General features: G+C 38.6%; 1 protein-coding gene across 14 annotated transcripts in view; it reads left to right on the plus strand.

Moving 5' to 3' along the window:
• The window catches only part of otofa (otoferlin a), an 88,852-nt gene that overhangs the window by 65,611 nt on the left and 1,348 nt on the right, over nt 1–21,893 (plus strand). For 2 of the 14 annotated variants that reach the window (XM_035995382.1, XM_035995383.1), the window contains exons 27-46: nt 290–361; nt 608–727; nt 806–967; nt 1,176–1,338; nt 2,372–2,538; nt 2,739–2,768; nt 2,891–3,028; nt 3,120–3,195; nt 4,485–4,630; nt 4,715–4,849; nt 4,956–5,093; nt 5,205–5,332; nt 5,483–5,653; nt 5,882–6,042; nt 6,541–6,683; nt 6,768–6,856; nt 7,414–7,512; nt 9,867–10,108; nt 10,208–10,386; nt 10,855–10,955. In XM_035995382.1, the coding sequence (XP_035851275.1) occupies nt 290–361; nt 608–727; nt 806–967; nt 1,176–1,338; nt 2,372–2,538; nt 2,739–2,768; nt 2,891–3,028; nt 3,120–3,195; nt 4,485–4,630; nt 4,715–4,849; nt 4,956–5,093; nt 5,205–5,332; nt 5,483–5,653; nt 5,882–6,042; nt 6,541–6,683; nt 6,768–6,856; nt 7,414–7,512; nt 9,867–10,108; nt 10,208–10,386; nt 10,855–10,955 (2,660 nt within the window). Of the gene's footprint in view, nt 1–289; nt 362–607; nt 728–805; nt 968–1,175; nt 1,339–2,371; nt 2,539–2,738; nt 2,769–2,890; nt 3,029–3,119; nt 3,196–4,484; nt 4,631–4,714; nt 4,850–4,955; nt 5,094–5,204; nt 5,333–5,482; nt 5,654–5,881; nt 6,043–6,540; nt 6,684–6,767; nt 6,857–7,118; nt 7,218–7,413; nt 7,513–9,866; nt 10,109–10,207; nt 10,387–10,854; nt 10,956–11,379; nt 11,568–12,768; nt 14,649–21,893 lie in introns of those variants that run through there. The other 12 variants (XR_004895891.1, XM_031322118.2, XM_031322117.2 and 9 more) reach the window with 12 other exon arrangements.

Raw genomic sequence — 21,893 nt, forward strand, 5'->3', positions numbered from 1 at the left:
TACACACAAAGCAGGCACCCGCTCATAAAAGCACTTCTCCATAGCGCTACTAGTGGTCAAAATCTCAACAAGGTACCTTTAATGATGTGGAGCAAGCATGAAAGATCATGGAAAAAATAACAAAAGAAGGGTTTCTTTTGTCTCTCGTTTCTTGCTCTTTAGCTGTGCCCTTACCTTCTGTAAATATTTGTATCTCCCTATCTCTTCTACACACTAACATTTTTCTCCTTTCTCCTGTGAAAAATCCATTTTCCCTTTTTCTTCTTGTGCTGCTGCCTGTTGCCTGCAGATACCTTTCGATGTGGAGGCAATTAGGCGAGCTCTGATCGCTGTCCATAACTTTGCTGTTCCTCAAATAAAGGTGCTCTTTTTCTGCATTCTCTCTTTTCATCTCACTTTGTCTTACTCTTTGGTAAGACTTTTATCTCTACCAACATGACATTAACCTCTGCCTTCCCTGCACTCCCTCAAAGTTGTCACACCAAGAAAATAATAAATAAATAAATAAATTTGGTATGGTGCTCATACTGTACCACAATACATAAAACACAAAAGCATTGCATCCTGTTACTGTCACGTTTAATTCCCAACTCTCCTCCTTTATTAGGTTGGTCAAGGAGGGATAGCCGATCTTCCTTCCCTTGAAGGGCCGACAGACTCGGAGCGTGGACCCATTCTGCCTGTGCCATTGGGCATCCGACCCGTCCTGAGTCGCTACCGCATAGAGGTGAGATTTTAACCACCAGCTCCATTTTCTATCTCTAGAGATCCCCTTCCTTTAACTGCTGTTTTTTCTCTGGTTCAGGTTTTGTTCTGGGGCTTAAGGGACCTGAAGAGGATTAACCTGGCTCAGGTGGATCGGCCCCGTGTGGACATAGAGTGTGCAGGTAGAGGTGTGCAGTCTGTCCTCATCCAGAACTACAAGAAAAACCCCAACTTCAGCATCCTAGTTAAATGGTTTGAGGTGGTAAGTACAGCTGTCGATTTGATATTCACATGATTACAGTGTTGGATCTTGGATCCAAAAATATCCAATTTCTTGAAATAAACATCAAACTTGTGGTTGTCTTCAATTAACTGAAAAACAAACTTACAATTGTAACTTATTGCAAGAATAATGTAAAATTGTTCCTTTACCTCACTTTCCCAACTCCATGTCTTTATTTTGTCCCCAGGACCTTCCAGAGAATGAACTCCTCCACCCCCCTCTTAACATCCGGGTGGTGGACTGCCGGGCATTTGGCCGTTACATCTTGGTTGGGTCCCATGCTGTCACCAGCCTGAGACGTTTCATTTACAGCACCCCAGACAAGACCTCCAACAACTGGGCCACTGCAGGTGCTTACACTCAAGTGCAGGATTATATTTACCGTATATTTTTGTTAGTGAGTTTGTTCTGATAAGGGCTTCAAGCCAAAACGCATTTGCAGTTTTGTCAGTCCATTAGTTGGAAATAAAATTCAGCAAAATGATCTTGACATGCGGAGATTCTTTTACTTTTTCACCCCTGGAGTCCTTTTTTTTCCTGCTTTTATTTAGGGAAAACAAACACATATTCAGTAGTTAATTTGGGGCTTTTTGTCTTTTGTTTGTATTGTCAGGTTCGAAAAACTAGCAACTTTAAAATATTAGCATTTTCAGAAATTACGATAAGCAGCTTTACCTTTAGCTCAACTCCTACTTGTATGCATACTTGAGTTTATTCATTTTATTTTATAAACCCAAGCGTTGTACTTGACCATTCGAGGACGGTGCATCTCTCCAGTGACAATCATATTATTGGTTTTCAATGCCTTGCAGAGAAAGAAAGCATTTTATTTATACACTTTACACTCAGACTAGTCTTGCATTGCAGATCTGGCTACTGTACACCACATATACATTCTAGGATCAGGGAAAAAACGCTCTGGGTTGTTTGCTTTTCTTTAAACCAATCACAATCGTCCTGGGCAGCATTAGGCTCCGGACACAGTGACGGTGGCTCTACAAAATAGCGGGAAGGGAAGGGAAGGAACCAAACATGGCTGAAATAATGTTTGCAAATACTTTTTAGACTTTGTTTTAACCTTTGAAATGCCAGTTGGACAAGGCTCCTGGAAGGTTTTGACAATAACAGGACCATTTACATCAAGGAAGGTTAAAACAAACTATTAAAGTATTAAATTAAAATACTTCTGAATCAGCTCTCCGGTCACTAAAGAATCAGCGTTCATTCTTTATTTACTTTGCTGATTTCTCTGCTTGCTTTCTGCCCTGACCAACTTTTCATACCTGTGTCCTCTCTCCATCTGTTGTCTTTTTTTCCTCTCTTGCATGTCCTTGGCTGTCCTCTCCTGCCGCCTGCTGTCTTTGTACTTCGCCCTCACTCCAGCTAAGCTAATGAATGGCTACATGGTCCTTACCAATGGCGGCTTCCAGCCTCGCTCCTCACCCAGCCTTTCCTCTCGCACACTCTCTCGCCCCGCAGGTGACATCATCGTCAACATGGACGCAGAGCCTTCGGTCCGAAAGATGGACACGGTTGTCAAGTTAGATGCTGTAAGCTTTTCTTTGAGTTCATGCACTGTCAAGCATTGCCTTCTAATTTCTATTGTAAAACATGTGTGTTTATATATGTAAATAGTAGCACTGCTTTATGTCCAGCCTTTTTACCTGCCTCTGTACATGTGCCATCCCTACCTGCGTCATCCATTGTGTAATAAACCCTTGTGTTGTTTTATGTAACGCCTCCATCATAGATGTCTGACGCTGTTGTAAAAGTTGACATGGTAAGTAATCATTTCTGTGGAAATTTGGCAATGAAAGTATGTGCTGAAGTTAACTGGTGCCTCATTGTGAATAAAAATGCAGATACTGAGAATCACTTTAAGTGTTTGTACTGTTTCAACAGACTGAGGAGGAGAGTGACAAAGAGAAAAAGAAGAAGAAGAAGAAAAAGAAGGGAGGAGTGGAGGAAGAGGACGAGACCAATGAGAGAGTGCTGGACTGGTGGTCCAAATATTTTGCTTCAATAGAGACATTGAAGGAGGTTTGTCTATTCTATTCTAGGATATTCTATTTACATCTACACATGTTTTTGTTAATGCCCTCTGGCAACATTTTCTTGCCTGGTTTTCCAGACGCTCAGAGCCCAGGACGCGGCTCAGGCAGAGGCGGAGGAGAGAGAGGACCTGGAGATAGCTGCAGAGGCAGCAGGTATTAAACTCCACCAAATCAGACGGCTGCCTGCCAGTGCACGCAAATGTCTGCTGCTTTGATTTCTTTTAAAGAATCCGTTGTCGGATTTTAGGTTGGGATTCTGCAACTGTAGACAAATTCCTGACTAGTTTCACTCGGTTGTTTTAAGATTGTTGAAAATTCTGTTCTTTTGTCAACTGCACTGCCTGAGATGTCAGAGAGAAATTTGTTTTGAACTATACTAATAGAAAAGTCTTATGGCTGAGTCCTAAATCACTCCGTATTTACTATACTGTGTAGTGCACTATATTTACTTTCCTCCATTTTATTTGAGTGTCCAAGTGTGGAAATGGAGCTCTGTATATTGTCGTTAAAAATTCTCACAATAGAAAATACTGGTGTCCATTACCTGTATACTAGAGCTGTGTCCCAAATCCATACAACATACTAATTCTATAACGTATACGGCACATTCATCAGTCATCAGTGATGACTCAAAATTACAATGACTCATAAATGTCCAAAATCTCAATTTACTTACTCACTATGCAGTAAAGTATAGAGCGTTTATTATAAAGGGATTAGTGAGTGAAAGAGTGATTTCAGACACAGCTTTTGTCTGAGATGTGAGTCTTAGCATAAAGCACGCAGAAGAAATATTGTTATGTGCTTCCTGCTCTTCGTCTCTTTGCTCCCACGGATTCATCCTTCATCTATGCTTTGAACATGAGTCGAACATTATCATATTCATGGCCATTTCCTACATCAGCATGACCTTCCAGCTCTGCAATACACATGAAAGCTGGCTGATCAGACTCACTGAATTAACCTATCTACACAAACATGCTTACTTACATACATTATTATGTAGTAGTGTATTTAGTAATAGTAGTATTTAGAGTGTTTGTGAAATAGTTGTAAAATTTAAACTACATTTGAGCATTCCTGATGGGTTTAGATGGGTGTCATAAGTGTACTTTTTTGCACCTGTAATCACACCCAACAGTGATGTCACAGGGTCCACCTGTACATCACTGCAGCAAGGTGAGAAGTTACATCACTGGAAGTCCCCAAAAACAAGGTGGAATTAAGTTACTCTGAAAAATGTAAACAGTTTGTGATGTTTTTGGTTCTTAGAGTGCCTTTCTTCCGTACAACAACATTTGACCGCTTTTACAACATGAGTTTAGGGAAACTTAATTCCCTGATAAACCCATCTGTCAGCTTTCATGTTTGACCCTGCCACCCCTCTTCATGACTCCAGCCCTACTTTGTCCACCTCCACTTCCAATCACCCCTCCAATCAGATATAAAACATGATGACCTTCTTCTGAAAGGCTCCAAGACAAAGGAAAAGAGCAAAGAGAAGAAGAGCTCCAAGGACAAGAAGAAGGGTCACGCTGCAGACGGCTCTGAGAAACGAACGGTTAAAGCAAGAGTAGATGAGCTGATGGTGAGTATTGTCATTCACATACTCGCAGCAGTAGACAGTAATATACATGCAGATACAAACTCAATCCGTCGTTGACCTATGCAGGTGTACGATAAGGAGCTGGATAGTGAGTTTGGCAACTTTGAAGACTGGCTCCACACTTTCAACTTGTACAGAGGAAAGGCTGGGGATGATGACGAACGCACTCTGGATGATGACAGGATTGTTGGTAGATTCAAGGTGGGAAAACACTTCGTGAAAACAAGTACGTTGCAGCCTACACTAGCTGACAGAACATAGGTTATAGAGCAAAATTATTTAAACCTGTTTTCTCTCTGTGACCCAGGGATCCTTATGTATGTACAAGCTACCTCTGTCGGAGGAGATCACGAGAGAGACAGGATTCGATCCTAGTATGGGCATGTTCCAGAGCATCCCGCGTAACGATCCAATCAACGTCCTTGTCCGTGTCTATGTTGTCAGGGTGAGAGACCTCTTTATCATTTAAATCTATACTGTTATTAAAACACATCATAATAAACAGAAACTAATGCATATGTCTCTGAGTTTGTTCTGTTCTGTTTCTCTACTTCAGGCTACAGATCTTCATCCTGCTGATATCAATGGGAAGGCTGATCCATACGTTGTCATCAAGCTGGGCAAGTCAGAGATCAAGGATAAAGAGAACTACATCTCCAAACAACTCAATCCTGTATTTGGCAAGTAAGTTCAGAGAAAGCTACTCTTCATTTAGTTTCGGTTTGCCGTCAAAACGTATTCTGAACGAGCCTGAATCTGTTGCCCCCCCCTCCCATTTGCACTCAGTTTTTCTTCTCGACTTATTCAGTTTATCCTCCACTTGTCTGTGCTCAGATCATTTGACATTGAGGCCAGATTCCCCATGGAGTCCATGCTAACGGTGTCTGTGTACGACTGGGACCTGGTCGGCACTGACGACCTGATCGGAGAAACAAAGATTGACTTGGAGAATCGTTTCTACAGCAAATACAGAGCCACCTGCGGCATCTCATCCAACTATTCTGTGTGAGCATCTATGTGTTTTATCCTCTACATGTTTTAGTTATTGGTGTAGTTACAATGTTACCATATGAAATCCAACACCTCTTAACTAAATCTACTTTTCTACAGAAATGTTACAGTCTCACATTATATTGCGTAGGCATCTAAAAAAAAAAACAATGTTGTCTTGCATTTAGAATTCTGTTTATCAGTTACTTTATCAATTACCTCTTTGTTATCTATTGATGTCAGCCATGGATACAATGTTTGGCGGGACCCTATGAAGCCCAGTCAGATCCTGGCCAAGCTCTGTAAAGACGGCAAGATCGATGGACCTCATTATGGGCCGGGAGGCAAAGTCAAGGTGGCCAATCGAATTTTCCAGGGACCTACAGAGATCGAGGATGAAAATGGTATGGCTGCATGTTTCTCCTAAAACTGTGAGATAATATGAAAGTACTACATAGGATTAACCATCATAATAAATGTGATACCAGTGTAATACCATATACAAGTGATTAGTAGTCTATGATTTAAAAGTAGAATCAGTGCTTTTCCAAGTTATGAGTACAAAGAGATTGTTGAATTTTCACCCACCCTGTGCCTGTTCCTCCCTTACATAATCAAACAGATCCAGCTTAATGCTCAATAATCAAGGTAGAGTAGAAAAGAGTATAACTTCACAGTAAGCTTTTGCTTTTTCCACAGAATTTCTGACTACATTTGGTCTTCTACTGAGGCTGTGTTGATCCTATAAACAATGTCATCAGATGTTGCCAATAATCTTAGAAACGGTCGCATTTGTCTACATTAAGATTAGGCTATAAATGTCTGAATTGGCTTGTTTCCAATTCAAGTATTTTGCCTTCCCTTTCCCTCTTTATCTTCTTGTGTTTGTGTCGATATCCCAGGTCTGAAGAAGCAGACTGAGGAGCATTTGGCTCTGACAGTGCTGAACCACTGGGAGGAGATCCCGAGGGTGGGCTGGAAGCTCGTCCCTGAACACGTGGAGACCAGGCCCCTGCTGAACCCCGACAAACCCGGCATTGAACAGGTAGAAAAGAGCCACGCTCGTCTGGAGTCATGAAACAGATAGAAATGAGAGTTAAAGTGCATATTTTTCTCTGTACGTTCAAAGGGCCGTATTGAGATGTGGGTGGATATGTTTCCTATGGACATGCCTGCTCCTGGACCTGCGATAGACATATCACCACGTAAACCAAAGAGGTAGGCCCAAGCTGGAGCAAATAAGAAAAACATCACTATGAGTATGATGTTTTCTGATTCCGTTGATCTGAATCCAATGCTGATTTATTGGGAAATATATTTGTTAATTGCATTTTAAGTGTCTAAAATTCGTCAGTTTTTCCAACAGAATACGTTGCTTTATCCCCAGGTTAAATTATGGTGAGTCTGTTTGACTAGTTAGCTCTCCATTTACTGACAAATGTAAGTCCAACTGTGTGTTCCTTCCTCCCCCCCTTACCAGATATGAGCTCAGGGTGATTATTTGGAATACAGACGAAGTAATACTGGAGGACGATGATTACTTCACTGGGGAAAAGTCCAGTGACATATTTGTCAGGGGGTAGGTACAGCGGGACGCGGCGACCAAGCCTCGTCCTGTGGGTGTGAGCTGTGTGTGGGTTTGTTTTTTTTTTTGCAGTTAACCATTTTTATTTTTTTTTTCCATTTTTTCTGTGTGCGTTTTTGTGTTTGTGGTGTGTCTGTCTGTCTGTCGTCCTCTCTCTCTCTCCTCCGGTCAATGCTCTGCTGCTGTCTAGCTTTGAGCTTCGTGTTGTTATTTGGAACACTGATGACGTAATTCTAGAGGACGATGCTTTCATGACAGGAGAGAAGATGTCTGACATCTATGTCAGGGGGTAAACACACGATTCCACCGCATGGCTCGTACAACTACCTCCCTTCCTCCCTCCTGAAGCCCTGGAGTTTCTTTCTTCCCTTTCCCACTTCCTGTCTGTCAACTCTCCATCTAGCACGTAACCTCGCTTGTCTTACAGTCTCCAAATAGCACGCTGAAAACCTTTGCCAAATGAAAAATGAGTTTTGTCAGGACCAAACCACATAAACAACTTGTTGAGTACAATCATAATCATATAGTCATATAAATGCCAAAACAATCCACAGATATGCTGATATTTGAAGTTCATTCATGTCTTTGGAAACGCAGAAATCTCTGAGCTAACACAGACATAAAGTTGCTTAGAGGAATAGATATTTTGAACATCTACATCATCATTACTGCCGTTTTCTTTTTTTGTCAAACTACTATTTTCTTTTGTTAAAATACTATTTTATTTTATTTTTTTCTTTTTGCTAAACCAGAATGTTTTTGTTAAACTACTATTTTCTTTTTTGTCAACCTAATATTTTATTGTATTATATTAAACTACTATTTTATATTTTATTTTGTTAAACTACTAATTTATTTTTTATTTAGTTAATCTACTGTTTTTTGTATTATTATTGTTTTTGTTTTTTTGTCAAACTACTATTCCCAAAGCCAAGAGTGAACTTTAAGGTTGGCAGGGCTTTTAAACGAGGGGGGATTTGTTGCTATATTTTGTTTGTGGTTTGGTCCTGTATTTTAGATCTTCCTTGAAATTACTTTACGTGGAGATTTTGGTAATTTCATTTTAAGGTATTCGGAGCCTCTTGCATGTATATAAGTAAAGAACATGCATGGGGGTACGACAGAGCTCCAGTGTTTTTGATAGCATTGTCATGTTGCAGACTGGTCCTAATACTGGACCTTTTTCATGGCAGACATTTTGACTTGTGCAGTTACATTAGCTTTACATCCAATAAAACTGCCTCACATTGAACTTCAAAAAATAATGTGAACAGGGAATGCATGCCTGAATTAATTTTCCCTATGAACTACATTATAGTATATGGAAGACACAGCAAATATTTACAGGATGGACGTGTAATGTGACCATACATCTATGATAGAAATAGCACAAGTGTATTTATTCACATTAATAATGTCTTAATCCATTAAGTGTCCCAGCATGCACATTTATACCAGCTCCTTGGAACTGACACCTAAATGCGGCCATTATTAATGATTTTAATTGCACTTTTTATTTGTGGTTTTCTTGCTGTTACATGTAAAATTTCTACAGTGAAAAAGGTCTTATGATATTTTACTCCCGTTATTAATTTAATGAATTAAAGTTATTATTGTCAGTGTTTTACGGAGCCTCCTCACTCCTGCATCTCCTAACCAAACTTACTTTTACCTCAAACAAACAGGGTGCCATCCTCAAACAACCCTAAATGATTCCTCTGATTCTGATTCTGATTCTGAAATACTTGGAGCATGATAAAGTATTTTAGAAATCAAGAACCTTTATTCAGTGCTGCAGAGTTTAGTGGCTGACCCAACTGTCTGCATTGACCGTAAAGAATAAAAGGATGGGGTTGTTTCAGATGGATCCAATGTTGTGATACAGTAGTTATGATTCAGTTTAGATCAGGCTTGTTTTAGTGATATTGTGTCTTTTGTAGCCAAGCAAAAACTCTCACCTTAACCCCAGCCTAATTTATGCCAGTGCCAGCATCTCAGTTATCAAATCAAAGCACATTCCCTCACATTTGACTATTCACTGAGATGTTTTTAGTGTTGCGTTTTGAGAACTGAGAGTGCAGCTCCCATCATGCTCTTCCTCACTAATGAAGCCAGTCTCACTCTACTGTAAATGAAATAGCTCCAGCTGGCACAGACTCACCTCATAGTCTTTGATCTTCTGCTGTCTGCATCCACACACTAAAACAAACTCTTTTTAAGGAAAATAATCAGATAAATTTCATGGCATTTTTGCAAGCATTGTGTATGCATGGCTTTGAAAATGTGAATCTCCCACATCAAATCTGATTTTTTTATCTGTGGTTCCACAATATTTTTGACATTATCTCACACACAGATGTATTAATCTGATTTGCTTTTGGGGAGCCACATTATGTGTTTTGATTTTGACCTATTAGCATCATCTCTCTTGTTGGCAGACTGGTACATTTAACATGTCCTATGCTCTTTTTTTTTAAATTAGCCAAATTAATTTTCAGTAACTGACAGACAATTGCAATTTCCTACTTGTAAGACCTTAGAAGTGCATGTCTGACAAAATCAAAAAAAAATAAATCTATCCACATATCCCAACCATGATCCTTAAGGTCAACCTAACTCTGATCTCTACGGTTCTTCCCACAGATGGCTGAAAGGACAGCAGGAGGACAAGCAGGACACTGATGTGCACTATCACTCCCTGACTGGTGAGGGCAACTTTAACTGGCGCTTCGTCTTCCCCTTCGATTACCTCATGGCTGAGGAGAAGATCGTCATCTCTAAGAAAGAGTCCATGTTCTCCTGGGATGAGACTGAATATAAGATCCCACCTCGCCTCACGCTGCAGGTCTGGGATGCCGACCACTTCTCTGCCGATGACTTCCTGGGTGAGCACTGATGGGAACAATGGCAGAACTTTCCATCTGATTTACCACCAAAAAAAAAGTATCACCATTCTTATTGTCTTTGACTTACACCACTCCCAGGTGCTATTGAGTTGGACTTAAACCGGTTCCCTCGTGGTGCCAAGACAGCCAAGCAGTGTTCCCTTGACATGATCCGAAATGAGCAGGAGCTGCCCACCATTTCTATCTTCAAACAAAAGAGAGTCAAGGGCTGGTGGCCGTTTGTAGCGCGCGATGAGAATGATGAGATGGAGCTCACGGTGAGTCAGTCATGAAATACTGAGCAAAGTCACAACTGCAGTTTGGCACCACATAGGAAATCATCATCTTTTAGCAGCAGTTAGAAAGCCACCTCCAACGGAGTTAAAGCTGAAATAAAAACCGTATAAAGAAGAATTTAAGTAAAGAAAGAGCCATTAAAGCAAGAATATAAAAGTATGAAATAAAACACTTAGAAAACGCTCATTACAAAGCAGGATAAAGCAGACCTTTCTATGGAAACCTTTCCAAGAAAACACTGTATGTTTTAATAATTCAGTGGTACCCAACCTGGGTGGCAGGAACTCCCAGGGTTCCGAGATAAATCTGAGGGGTCCAAAGAAGATTGGAAACCACTGCATTAATCTATACATACAGAACAGGGACCTAGATCTAGAGTATTAGTATACTCAAGGCGTCTAGCTGATGGATTTATATGAATTTTCTTATATCACATGTTGTCATTGCAGGGTAAGGTAGAAGCTGAGCTTCATCTGGTGACAGCAGAGGAGGCAGAGAAATGCCCTGTAGGACTGGGACGAAATGAGCCTGATCCACTGGAAAAACCAAAGTAAGATATTGTTATTTATTCAGAATATATGTAGAATCTAACTCTCACAAACATTTGTTTCACTAATAACATTTGAGAACGGTTGTGTGACACAGACATGGCTGTCCCTTAAATCTACTCTTCAAAAAATTCATTCTCACAGTGCAAAAAGCAGTGAATCAAATGTTCCAAATCACCATCAATCAGGACTTTGTATGTGATAAACGTGATTATGTCTTGTTTGACCCTAGCTCTGCTTTTTGCGCTGTCAAAAGGCCACTGTTACACTTTCGCCATTGTTTCTCCTCCTACCATCTCTTCAACTGTCTCCCTCTGTCTCTCCCCTCCTCTCCTTTGTGTGTGTGACTCCCCCTTTCTCCCTGTTTTTGCCTCCATATGCATTCCTTCTTTTCTCCCCTCCCTCTCTCTACCTCCTTCCGCAAAGCCGCCCGGACACCAGTCTTATGTGGTTTCTGGGCCCTCTGAAGTCCATTCGTTACTTCATCTGGCACAACTACCGCTGGCTAATCCTCAAGGTGCTGGGAGTGATACTGCTGCTGCTCATGCTGGGCCTCTTCCTCTACTCAATCCCTGGCTACCTGGTCAAGAAGATGCTGGGGGTCTGACGCGCTGGTAGCCTCTGCCCCTTCCTCGCTGTCTCTGCTTCTCTATTTAAATTTAACTCCTTTGCTTCCTGGATTCTCCTGTACTACCTGTAGCTCCTCCTCTCCTGTCCCGCCAAATCTCAGTTTCTTTGTTTTCTCTCCTTTTCTGTCTCTCCTCTGTTGTCTCCGGTCTCAGCTACAGAATAGTCTCTTTTTTTGCTGAATCTTTCTCAACCGTTTTGTGCAAGTCAGTGTCTTTTGCCACCAAGTGCCATTACACACCTTATAAGTGACCAACTGTTTGGTATGGAAACACGCTGGGCGGTTTTCAGGCAAGCGTTCACTGTCAGGATTACAGAGTTGGACGTGTGAGGATTAAAAATACTGTGCATTGACAATATAACACAACACAATATTCATTAAATATGAGTTTAATTACATTGACTTTAGCTGACAAGAGGCAACCATGTTTGTTTGGCTTTCTGGCTCTTCTGTATTATTACCAGACATATATACAAGTCAGATATATCTGTCTGTCTAACTCCTGTCCAGACCACAAAACAACAGATCCTCATTGGCATCCAGATATCTTTAACTGTAAGTCATATCTCAATTGCTTTATTTATGTGCATTGTAAGTTAAAATGTTATAAAACATTACAATTAATTGAAATAAATATTGGATTATGTGGTCAGGACAACTATAAGTGAAAGTCTAATAGTGATAAAGACTGCACCTCAATAAAAACTGAATAATGTAGTAATCATACAGGATGAGAATAACTAGGTTTCTTATGTTCCATATCATATCCTGAATATGAATAAAACCAAAATATAGGACTCTAATTTGCATGTAAAAGTACTACTGTGTGTTGATGAAGACACACATCATGTCTGGAGCCCTGGAGAAACATCAGTTGTTGGAGCTGTTGGTCAATCATCCATCCATCCATCCATTTTTATCAACATATTCATTGTGCCTATGTTGTGATCTTTTGGTCCTCTGACACATTATATTGATAGAAATGTAAATGTGAGCATGCTGTAGTAACTTATAAATCTAACTATCTAACCAACTCTCTCTCTTTTACTCCTCCCATGTTTCATCCCATTTCCATCTCTTCTTTCTCCATCCAACATCACTCCCCCTTCACTCCCCCATCTAACTGCCATGCCTTTGTCACCAAATCCTTTACTTTCCTCTTCCTAAAACCTCCCTCCCTCCTCTAGTCGCCCAGACACCACCTTCCTTTGGTTCCTGAGCCCGCTGAAAGCCATACGCTACCTGGTGTGCAACCGCTACAAGTGGCTGATCATCAAGATAGTGCTGGCCCTGCTGCTGCTCGTCATGCTGGGCCTCTTCCTCTACAGCATGCCGGGCTACCTTGTCAAGAAGCTGCTGGGGGCCTAAGAGGCTGCTGGGAGGACAGGGAGGGGGGTGGCCAGCACGATATTTGGATGGATGGATGGATGGGTAAAGGGGAGAGACGCAGAGGGAAGATGCTGGCTTGTGTGTGCAAACCAGAATCAGTATGTGAAGTCTCACTCACAGGAAGGGAGGAGAAGGCACTTTGGAAGTCCAATTTCATTATTTTCTCCTCTCAAATCCATTCTGATCGTTATAAACAGCTCGCCACCTTCCGCCTTCGCTCTGCAGAGAGAGAGGCAGAAACCACCTGAAATTACTTCCCCCCCCAAAGTCACGAGAAACACTAACTGTCTAATCCTCTATCCAATCTGCAGCAAGCCTAACAAATCTAATGCTCAGTATCACGACTCCATCCTTGAACTGACTAAAAAGCAATCATTTGCCACAAAGTGTAACCCTTAATATTGTTATTCTTTTCAAGCAATGTTACATAATGTTCATTAACTCTTTATACAACTTTTGATTTATTTATTAAGTTAAATCAGAGTGTTGGGTTAGTCATCAGACGATTGCATGGACATTCATTTCAAGTGATGCTATAAGATCTCCCAATTACTGCTACAATGCCTGCTGTTGATTTATGTTAATAGGGAACAAATGAAAAATATGTTTGCTAACACTTTGCTCTAACCCCCCTTTTTAGCATTCATAACAGTATTTGTCAACAATTATATAATACACCTGTGTTTTAATATATTATCATTAATTATATGTTTATACACCAGCCTCCACTAATGGGTACCCAAATGAGGAGTTATAGTTGTTGACAAATGCATTAATAAATACTTAAAGATGCTTTAAAGTACATTTATTCAATGTTTTTACTGCTTATAAATGCTGAGTGGGGGGATTAAAGCAAAGCATTACCTTTGCTTTTTAAACTATCATAGCTCTTGCAGTCTTTGCACACTTCAAGAGTAATACTGAAGAAACAAAAATAAAGATGTCTATTTTCCTAATGAAATACAATGAGACAACAAGATGAATTCAAAATGAATTCATAATTAATAAACGTTCTACAGGATTTATTTAAACTGCAATGTTAAAATGTTCATATCAATCAAAGCAACAAAGACAGACTTGGGTCAAACAATATTTGAAAATAATTATTTCAAAAAAGAGAATAGGAGAAAAAAACAATTATTTGCAAATATCATTTGACTAAGTCTGGTTAAAACATCTTTTAAAGCAACAATTACTTCAATGTCATTACTGTTTTCTACTACCAAAATGTAGACTTGTATGTCAATATGCATGCATGATTGTGATAACTGACCACAGAGGTCATGTGTGTTGGCATGACTAGCTCTTAAAATCACAAACCCTGCTATCTTTAACATGACAGATAATGTAAAGATAATTTTATGGGAATATGATTAAAGTGCACTTGAGTGGAGTGGTGAAAGGGGTCTGGGGTTGATTCTCTAAACTCTGGCTTTATCTCCATATCAGATGGCGTTGTTTGCAGTGTCCGTTACTCCCTTTCAAATTTGCCTGTGCTTGACCTCATTTGTGTTGCAGTCTTTGTTTGTAATTCTGTGTTTCACCGATTACAGAGTTATTGTTTGCACTAAACTTGCCTGTGTTTACAATTAATTTGTGTTTATATATCTGTTGAAATGTGTGCAATATTTATTTTTTTGTCTCTTTTGGAAATTTAAAATAAACTGAATTCCATGGACAACATGTTTGAGATTGTTAAAGCGACTATAATCAATATTTTAATATTAACAATTCATCAAGGGAATACTAAATGGGAATAAAAGGGTCACTTGTAGTTATAAACCCACAGACAATTACCACAAGAATATGCTGTTCTGCTCAGGAATTATGTTCTGTCATCAATGCTAGTGCTGTTAGTTAAAGTTAGTGATTTCGGTGGACAACTTGGAAGTTTAATGTGGAAGAAAGATGGAGAGGATATTTTGTTTTCCTGTGCGGCCCTTGATCATATGCTGGCTCCCTAAATTGGCACACAGTCATTACAACTTTAAGAACCCCTGGCATAGTGTGTCATAAACAATTTGCAGTATAGTATGTCATTTCATGTCTAAAATGTCATTAAGTCATAAAAAAGTCATAAAAAGTAATAGTATAGTATGTCACAAAAAAGTCATAAAAAAAACTCATAGTATGTCACAAAAGTAATAAAAAGTCTAGAATAGTATGTCATAAAAAGTCATGGTATAGTATGTATAACAAAGTCATAGTATAATATGTCATAAAAAAAAGTCATAGTATAATATGTCATAAAAAAAGTCATAGTATAGTATGTCAAAAAAAGTCAAAAGGTCATAGTGTACTATTTCATAAAAAGTCATAAAAAATCATTGTATAGTAAGTCAAAAAAAGTCATAAAAGGTCATAGTGTACTATTTCATAAAGAAGTCATAAAAAATCATTGTATAGTAAGTCAAAAAAAGGCATATTAATAGTCATAGTATAGTATGTCATAAAAAGTTGTAGTATAGTATGTCACAAAAATGTCATTAAAAAAAAGTCATAGTATAGTATGTCATAAAAGTCCTAAAAAGTCAAAGTATAGTATATTATAAAAATGTCATTAAAACATCATAGTGTAGTATGTCATAAAAAGTCATAGTATAGGAAACAAAACTCATGGTATAGTATGTCATTATAATGTCATAAAAAAGTCATAGTATGTCATAAAAATGTCATAAAAAGTCACGGTATAGTATGTCGTAAAAAAGTTATAGTATATTATGTCATGAAAAAGTCATAGCATAGTATGTCATGAAATGTCATAAAAAAGTCATAGTATAGTACGTCATAAAAAGTCATAAAAAGTCATAGTATAGTATGTCATAAAAAGTCATAGTATAGTATGCCATAAAGAAGACATTGTATAGTATGTCATAAAAGGCATAAAAAGTCGTAGTATAGTATATCATAAAAAAGTCGTAAAAAGTCATGGTATAGTATGTCATAAAAAAGTCATAGTATAGTATGCCATAAAAGTCATAAAAAGTCAAAGTATAGTATGTCACAAAAAAGTCATTAAAAAAGTCATAGTAAAAGGCATAAAAAGTCATAGTATAGTATGTCATAAAAGGTCATAAAAAGTGATGGTATATTATGTCATAAAAAAGTCATAGTATAGTATGTCACAAAAAAAATAAAAAATCATAGTATAAAGTAAAAAGTAATATGTCATAGTATAGTATGTCATAAAAAGTAATAGTATAGTATGTCATAAAAAAGTCATAGTATAGTATGCCATAAAAGTCATAAAAAGTCAAAGTATAGTATGTCATAAAATGTATTTAAAAAGTCATAGTATAGTATGTCATAAAAAGTAATTGTATAGTATGTCACAAAAAAGTCATTAAAAAAGTCATAGTAAAAGGCATAAAAAGTCATAGTATAGTATGTCATTAAAAAGTCATAGCATAGTAAAAAAAAGTCATTGTTTAGTATGTCATTAAAATGTCGTGAAAAAGTCATAGTATAGTATATCATTAACATGTCATAAAAAGTCATAGTATAGTATGTCATAAAAAAGTCATAGTATAGTATGTCATAAAAAAGTCATTGTATAGTATGTCAAATAATGTCATAAAAAAGTCATAGTATAGTATGCCATAAAAGTCATAAAAAGAAGTATAGTATGTCATAAAATGTATTTAAAAAGTCATAGTATAGTATATCATTAAAATGTCATAAAAAGTCATAGTATAGTATGTCATAAAAAGTCATAGTATAGTGTGTCGTAAAAAGTCATAGTATAGTATGTCATAAAAGGTCATCAAAAGTCATACTATACCACGTCATAAAAACGTCATATAAAATCATAGTACAGAAAGTCAAAAAAGTCATAAAAAGTCATAGTATAGTATGTCATAAAAAGTCATAATAAATCATAGTACAGTAAGTCATAAAAAGTCCTAAGAAGTCATAGTATAGTATGTCACAAAAAGTCATAGTATAGTATGTCATGAAAAAGTCATAAAAAAGAAATAGAAAAGTATGTCATAAAAAGTCATATAGTATGTCATAAGAATGTCATAAAAACTCACATCATAGTATGTCATAAAAAAGTTATAATAAAGTCATAGTATAGTATATCATTAACATGTCATAAATAGTATAGTATGTCAGAAAAGTCATTGTATAGTATGTCATAGAAAGTCATTGTATAGTATGTCATAAAAAGTCATAGTATAGTATGTCATAAAAAGTCATAGTATAGTATGTCATAAAAAGTCAGAGTATAGCATGTCATGAAAACGTCATAGTATAGTATGTCATTAAAAAGTCAAAAAGTCACTGTATAGTATGTAAAGAAAAGGTCATAGTGTAGTATGTCAGAAAAGTCATAGTATAGTATGTCATAAAAAGTCATTGTATAGTATGTCATAAAAAGTCATAGTATAGTATGTCATAAAAAGTCATTGTATAGTATGTCGTAAAAAGTCATAGTATAGTATGTCATAAAAAGTCATAAAAAGAAATAGTAAAGTATGTCATTAAAAGTCATAGTATAGTATGTCATAAAATGTTGTAAAACAGTTATGGTATAGTATGTCATAAGAATGTCATAAAAACTCACACTATAGTATGTCATAGAAAAGTTATAAGAAAGTCATAGTATAGTATTTCATTAACATGTCATAAAAACTCATAGTATAGTATAGCATTAAAAAGTCATAAAAAGTCACTGTATAGTATGTAATGAAAAGGTCATAGTGTAGTATGTCAGAAAAGTCATAGTATAGTATGTCATAAAAAGTCATTGTATAGTATGTCGTAAAAAGTCATAGTATAGTATGTCATAAAAAGTCATAAAAAGTCAGAGTATAGCATGTCAGAAAAGTCATAGTATAGTATGTCATAAAAAAGTCATAGTATAGTATATTGTAAAAAGTCATAGGGTAGTATGTCATTAAAAAGTCATTAAAAAAGTCATAGTAAAAGGCATAAAAAGTCATAGTATAGTATGCCATAAAAAAGTCATAGCATTAGGGCTGTCAATCGATTAAAAAAATTAATCTAATTAATTACAGACTCTGTGATTAATTAATCGAAATTAATCGCATACATAATTAACGGTGCCTGAACCGATACTTTTTAAGAAAGTAAAAAAAGAAAAGAAAACAAAGGGTACTAAACAACTGTCGGTGACATTAAAGAACGGCTTGTTTATTGCTAAGGCCATATGGTCCAAATTAAATGATTTAATAATAATGTATAACAATAACTTATTTCACTAGTAAATTGCTGTTGAACGACAAAAACAACCACCAAGGACATTTACATTAACTTCAAATGCACCACAAAGCTGTAGTTTACCAGTTTCATTGAACGCACCGTCTGTGTTGTTTTTCCCACGGCAGCTCGGCTGCTGTAGATTGTTACATCCCGCTGTTGAGTCACAGTCCTCTACAGTAAAACACAGTCAAACTTTACACCGTTCAGCGTTAGCTGTCAGCATTGTCCATCCATCCATCCATCTTCGTCCGCTTATCCGGTCTCGGGTCGCGGGGGTAGCAGCTCCAGCAGGGGACCCCAAACTTCCCTTTCCCGAGCCACATTAACCAGCTCCGACTGGGGGATCCCGAGGCGTTCCCAGGCCAGGTTGGAGATATAATCCCTCCACCTAGTCCTGGGTCTTCCCCGAGGCCTCCTCCCAGCTGGACGTGCCTGGAACACCTCCCTAGGGAGGCGCCCAGGGGGCATCCTTACCAGATGCCCGAACCACCTCAACTGGCTCCTTTCGACGCGAAGGAGCAGCGGCTCTACTCCGAGCTCCTCACGGATGACTGAGCTTCTCACCCTATCTCTAAGGGAGACGCCAGCCACCCTCCTGAGGAAACCCATTTCGGCCGCTTGTACCCTGGATCTCGTTCTTTCGGTCATGACCCAACCTTCATGACCATAGGTGAGGGTAGGAACGAAAACTGACCGGTAGATCGAGAGCTTTGCCTTCTGGCTCAGCTCTCTTTTCGTCACAACGGTGCGATAAATTGAATGTAATACCGCACCCGCTGCGCCGATTCTCCGACCAATCTCCCGCTCCATTGTTCCCTCACTCGCGAACAATACCCCAAGGTACTTGAACTCCTTCACTTGGGGTAAGGACTCATTCCCTACCTGGAGAAGGCACTCCATCGGTTTCCTGCTGAGAACCATGGCCTCCGATTTAGAGGTGCTGATCCTCATCCCAGCCGCTTCACACTTACTTCACACTCTTTTTGAAAAGGGGAACCACCACCCCGGTCTGCCACTCCTTAGGCACCGTCCCAGACTTCCACGCAATGTTGAAGAGGCATGTCAACCAAGACAACCCCTCCACACCCAGAGCTTTAAGCATTTCTGGACGGATCTCATCAATCCCTGGGGCTTTGCCACTGTGGAGTTGTTTAACTACCTCAGCAACTTCCACCCGGGAAATTGACGACAATCCCCCATCATCCTCCAGCTCTGCCTCTACCATAGAGGGCGTATTAGTCGGATTTAGGAGTTCCTCAAAGTGCTCCTTCCACCGCCCTATTACCTCCTCAGTTGAGGTCAACAGCGTCCCATCCTTACTGTACACAGCTTGGATGGTTCCCCGCTTCCCCCTCCTGAGACTGCGGTCAAGCCAGCCGACACTCGGATCTCCGTGGTCAACTCAGCCGACACTAAACTTGTAATGCGCTCTTATTCCGGCACGCGTGGTAAATGCATTCAAACGGCCGAGATCGAGTAGCGAAGTTGGCGAGATGATACACATTGGACTACTTCCGGTTTTCAAAATAAGATGTTAATACAAAGTACATATAAAAACTAGTAATGGATTATATTCACCAGAAGTAAAATACATGTAACCTGTGTCTGTCCATTATACAAAACAAATGAGTGAATTGTGAAAGGAATGTATAGTTTGAGTTTACAAGAATACAACAATAATTCCAGACTGATTTATTTCAGGGGACACCTCTGACTACACCCATATTTAAAATCAGGCAATTAAACGGTATCAATTTGGGGATTTTTGGAAGCAAAGTCCCATACTTCTGCTGTAAAATGATTCAAAATATGAAACTGGAGGTGCTATAAAAAGACTTTGGTCCATAGTTCCAGGCAATGACTGACATATTTGAGTACAAGGCATCACTTAATACTGTCATACTGAAAATCAAACAATTTTACTGTATAATTTTGGAGATTTCTGGAAGCAAAGTCCCATACTTCTGCTGTAAAATGACTCAAAATATGAATTTGGAGGTGCTATAAAAGGACTTTGGTCCATAGTTCCAGGCAATGACTGACATATTTGAGTACAGGGCATCACTTAATACTGTCATACTGTAAATCAAACAATTTTACTGTATAATTTTGGAGATTTCTGGAAGCAAAGTCCCATACTTCTGCTGTAAAATGACTCAAAATATGAATTTGGATTTATTATTATTATTATTTATTTTGAGTCATTTTACAGCAGAAGTATGGGACTTTGCTTCCAAAAATCTTCAAAATTATACAGTAAAATTGTTTGATTTTCAGTATGACAGTATTAAGTGATGCCCTGTACTCAAATATGTCAGTCATTACCTGGAACTATGGACCAAAGTCCTTTTATAGCACCTCCAAATTCATATTTTGAGTCATTTTACAGCAGAAGTATGGGACTTTGCATCCAGAAATCTTCAAAATTATACAGTAAAAATGTTTGATTTACAGTATGACAGTACTAAGTGATGCCCTGTACTCAAATATGTCAGTCATTCCCTGGAACTATGGACCAAAGTCTTTTTATATCACCTCCAGTTTCATTTTTTTAGTCATTTTACAGCAGCTGTAAGGGACTTTGCTTCCAGAAATCTCCAAAATTATACAGTAAAATTGTTTGATTTTCAGTATGACAATATTAAGTGATTCCCTGTACTCAAATATGTCAGTCATTCCCTGGAACTATGGACCAAAGTCCTTTTATAGCACCTCCAAATTCATATTTTGAGTCATTTTACAGCAGAAGTATGGGACTTTGCTTCCAGAAATCTCCAAAATTATACAGTAAAATTGTTTGATTTTCAGTATGACAGTATTAAGTGATGCCCTGTACTCAAATATGTCAGTCATTGCCTGGAACTATGGACCAAAGTCTTTTTATAGCACCTCCAGTTTCATATTTTGAATCATTTTACAGCAGAAGTATGGGACTTTGCTTCCAAAAATCCCCAAATTGATACCGTTTAATTGCCTGATTTTAAATATGGGTGTAGTCAGAGGTGTCCCCTGAAATAAATCAGTCTGGAATTATTGTTGTATTCTTGTAAACTCAAACTATACATTCCTTTCACAATTCACTCATTTGTTTTGTATAATGGACAGACACAGGTTACATGTATTTTACTTCTGAATATAATCCATTACTAGTTTTTATATGTACTTTGTATTAACATCTTATTTTGAAAACCGGAAGTAGTCCAATGTGTATCATCTCGCCAACTTCGCTACTCGATCTCGGCCGTTTGAATGCATTTACCACGCGTGCCGGAATAAGAGCGCATTACAAGTTTAGTGTCGGCTGAGTTGACCACGGAGATCCGAGTGTCGGCTGGCTTGACCGCAGTTTCCTGAGGTGGCGAACGGTTTTCCAGAAGCACCTTGGTGCCGACCGAAAGTCCTTCTCCATGTCTTCTCCGAACTTCTCCCACACCCGCTGCTTTGCCTCTTTCACGGCAGAGGCTGCAGCCCTTCGGGCCCTTCGGTACCTTGCCACTGCCTCCGGAGTCCTCTGGGATAACATATCCCGGAAAGACTCCTTCTTCAGTCGGACGGCTTCCCTGACCACCGGTGTCCACCACGGTGTTCGTGGGTTACCGCTGTCAGCATTGTAACCGTGTTTAATCCAGCTACTAGCTAGCGGTAGGCTAACGTTAGCTGCTGTCGAGTATAGTGTTAACTAGCTAGCGGTAGGCTA

This window comes from Sander lucioperca, chromosome 19 (assembly GCF_008315115.2).
Source record: "Sander lucioperca isolate FBNREF2018 chromosome 19, SLUC_FBN_1.2, whole genome shotgun sequence".
Classification (NCBI taxonomy): Eukaryota; Metazoa; Chordata; class Actinopteri; order Perciformes; family Percidae; genus Sander; species Sander lucioperca.